At 46.5% G+C, this 3,745-nt stretch overlaps 1 protein-coding gene across 1 annotated transcript; it reads left to right on the top strand.

Moving 5' to 3' along the window:
- Positions 1-2,094: 2,094 nt before the first annotated feature.
- On the top strand, positions 2,095-3,252 carry LOC108804105 (zinc finger protein 551-like; the record flags this gene model as incomplete). The annotated part of the gene is made up of 2 exons (XM_018575867.1): positions 2,095-2,589; positions 2,758-3,252. Coding segments are annotated over exons 1-2 (961 nt in total), but the record flags the coding sequence as incomplete, so codon positions are not given.
- Positions 3,253-3,745: the final 493 nt, after the last annotated feature.

The following is a 3,745-nucleotide window of genomic DNA, read 5'->3' as shown; positions in this document are numbered from 1 at the left end:
CCCAGGAAATACCGGTGCGATCTGCTGAAGATCGGGCATGAAATTCCCTTAGCGGGCCATCGTGGGCGCAGGCGGACACTGAACCGTCTGACCCAGAACTTTTTCTGGCCAGGTCTGTCAGGTGAAGTATGGGACTACTGTAGGTCATGTGAGATATGTCAGCGGGTAGGGAAGAAAGGGGATTCCGCTAAGGCAAAGTTACGACCCATGCCCAATGTAGGGGAACCCTTTAGCCGTATAGCAGTGGACCTGGTCGGTCCCCTAGCTAAGCCTAGTCCTACAGGCAAGAAATATATCCTGACCGTAGTAGATTACGCTACTCGGTATCCCGAGGCGGTGGCTCTGAGGGATACCCAAGCAGAGACTGTTGAAAGTACCCTGCTGCAGATATTCACCAGGGTGGGGTTTCCACTGGAAATTTTATCAGACCAGTATTAGAGAGGCAGGACTGACTGTTAAACCCGACAAATGTCACATAGGAATGTCGGAGGTCCAGTACCTAGGTCACAGAGTGGGGTGTGGGAAGCAGCGGCCTGAACCGGCCAAAGTGGAAGCCGTAGCTAACTGGCCCACCCCCCGTACTAAGACTCAAGTTCTAGCTTTCCTGGGTACGGCAGGATACTATAGGCGGTTTGTCCCCAATTACAGCGCCATCGCCAAACCCCTGACTGACCTGACTCATAAGAGTCTTCCCCACGACAGGTCCTGTGGTCCCCGGAGTGTGAGGCAGCGTTCCAGCAGCTTAAACAAGCACTTGTTCAGGCGTCGGTACTAGCCGCTCCTGACCCTACCAAACGTTTTGTTGTACGCACAGATGCCTCCATGTTCGGGCTGGGAGCAGTCCTGAGCCGGAGATGATGGACACGACCATCCAGTTGCCTATATCAGCCGCAAACTCTTACCCAGGGAAGTAGCTTATGCGGCCGTGGAGAAAGAATGTTTAGCCCTGGTATGGGCCCTCCGGAAACTACAACCCTACCTGTATGGGTGATCGTTTACCATCCTCACGGATCATAATCCCCTTGTTTGGTTGAACCGGGTGTCCGGGGACAATGGACGGCTGTTGCGGTGGAGCCTGGCCCTACACCCGTTCAATTTCACTATCCAATACCGGCCTGGGAAACACAATGCTAATGCTGATGGACTATCCCGCCAAACGGAACTGGAAGGGTGACTAACATCATGGACATCCCCAAGTGGGCCCGTAGAGGGTCTCACCGGGTCTGCCATCTTTTAACTTGGGGGAGCTATGTGACGACATGGTGATGAGTTTATAAGTTAAATGTGTATTGGTGTTGAGTTATGTTTGAGTGCGTTATGCTGAGTGACCTGGTTATGGAAAGACTATCAGCACCATCCCTCGTTATCTCCCATTGTTCTCTGAGGGAGCTCAGAACAATGACATTCTGACCAGGCTCCTGCTATGGCTGTCTGGAGTTCGTTAGCCGGGTAAACCCTGTGGTGTTGAGCAGACCGATTGTCTGGGAGGGGAGGGGGGATGTGATGGGATTATAATCTGATCTCATCACTTGCTGTATAAAAGTTTGTGCAGTTGTTCAAAAAAGCAGAGTTTGTTTACCCTACACTGTGTCCCGACCAGTGACTGGGGAAACTGGGAGCTACAGATTAGCGGGTTCCAATATCTCCTCAGCAAGGAAGAAGACAGCGGCGGACATACTCATACTGAGTACGGGGGTCCGTCACACTGTACACCATATGAAGGTTCATCTCCATTCCTCAATATAATGTTTCCGCAAAAGGTCCATCTCCCTTATTCCTCATAACTGTCATGAATTTACAAAACAATTTTACTCTGTGTCAGAGTTGTTGTTTTGGATGTTTTTTATCCTTTAACTCATTTTGTTTTTTGTGTTGCATTGTAACAAATATCCTGCCAGAGATCTATGAAACTGTTGACCAATATATATATGACTTTTATTACTGACTTAATGAATTCTATAGTATTAAAAAATTGCTTTCTATCAGATGGACGGAATACCAGGAATACCTCGGAGAGACATGTTATATTATCTGCTGATTGTAAGTCAGAAGATAATGTCATCACACAGGATTCTCCAGGATTGAATCCATATCCACAAAATATACATCACAGACCTAACTCGATGGAGACGTCAACGGACCTTCTTAGACACCAAAGTATTCACAAGGATGAGCGGACCTATGCATGCTCAGAGTGCGGGAAATGTTTCATTCGCAAAGCAGACCATGTTAAACACCAGAGAATTCACACAGGTGAGCGTCCTTATTCATGTTCAGAGTGCGGGAAATCTTTCAATGAGAAAGGAGACCTTAACAAGCACCAGAGAATTCACACGGGGGAGCGTCCTTATTCATGTTTAGAGTGCGGGAAATCTTTCATAGCAAAAGGAGCCCTTGGTAAACACCAGAGGATTCACACAGGTGAACGTCCTTATTCATGTTCAGAGTGCGGGAAATCTTTCACTTCTAACACAGACCTTGTTAAACACCAGAGGATTCACACCGGTGAACGTCCTTATTCATGTTCAGAGTGCGGGAAATCTTTCACTTCTAACACAGACCTTGTTAAACACCAGAAAATTCACACGGGTGAGCGTCCTTATTCATGTTTCGACTGCGGAAAATCTTTCACTCATAAAGATTCCCTTGTTGAACACCAGATAAGTCACACAAGTGCGCGTCCTTATTCATGTTCAGAGTGCGGGAAATGTTTCACTCATAAAGGATCCCTCATTGAACACCAGAATATTCACACAGGTGAGCGTCCTTATTCATGTTCAGAGTGTGGCAAGTCTTTCCCTCATAAAGGAACCCTTGTTAAACACCAAAGATGTCACACGGATGAGCGTCCATATTCATGTTTACATTGCGGGAAATCATTCAGTTATAAAGGATACCTTGTTCAACACCAGAAATTTCACAAAGGTGAGCGTCCTTATTCATGTTCAGAGTGCGGGAAATCTTTCATTCAGAAAGGATCCCTCGTAAAACACCAGAGGACTCACACGGGTGAGCGTCCCTATTCATGTTCAGAGTGCGGGAAAACTTTCACTCATAAAGAAGTACTTGTTCAACACCAGATCATTCACACAGGTGAGCGTCCTTATTCATGTACCGAGTGCGGGAAATCATTCACTAACAAAGGAGCACTTTGGAAACACAAGATAATGCACACGGATAAGAGTCCTCGTTCAGAGTGTGAGAAATCTTTTACCGAGAAACATGAACTTCTTAAACACCAGAGAAAACATAGTGAGGAGCGTCCTCACTGTTTTCTGACTACGGGAAATGTTTTACAGATAAAAGAAGTCTAATACGACACCAGAGAGAATGTTCTTGCAGATTGTCTTTTGACAAATATACGAGGGGTTTTAACAGGTGGAACTGTTAAGTGCATCAGGAAGGAGAATGTTCCTTACCTTGGTGGTCAGTGGGCTAAAAAGCATGCTTGTAGAAAACTCAAAAGATTATTTCTGAAGTAAGCTTGTTGAAAGGATCCGTCAAGAGAAGATACAGTAGACATTGAAGGGAAAACTGTCAGAGAATGTAGTGTGGGGGAGAGCTGTCAGAGAATGTAGTGTGGGGGAGAGCTGTCAGAGAATGTAGTGTGGATGGTGGAGGAGAGCTGTCAGAGAATGTAGTGTGGGGGAGAGCTGTCAGAGAATGTAGTGTGGATGGTGGAGGAGAGCTGTCAGAGAATGTAGTGTGGATGGTGGAGGAGAGCTGTCAGAGAATGTAGTGTGGA

The sequence above is a fragment of the Nanorana parkeri genome, unplaced genomic scaffold, assembly GCF_000935625.1.
Source record: "Nanorana parkeri isolate BGI_ZX_2015 unplaced genomic scaffold, ASM93562v1 scaffold5193, whole genome shotgun sequence".
Lineage (NCBI taxonomy): Eukaryota > Metazoa > Chordata > Amphibia > Anura > Dicroglossidae > Nanorana > Nanorana parkeri.
This window is presented reverse-complemented; position numbering and strand designations above follow the sequence as displayed.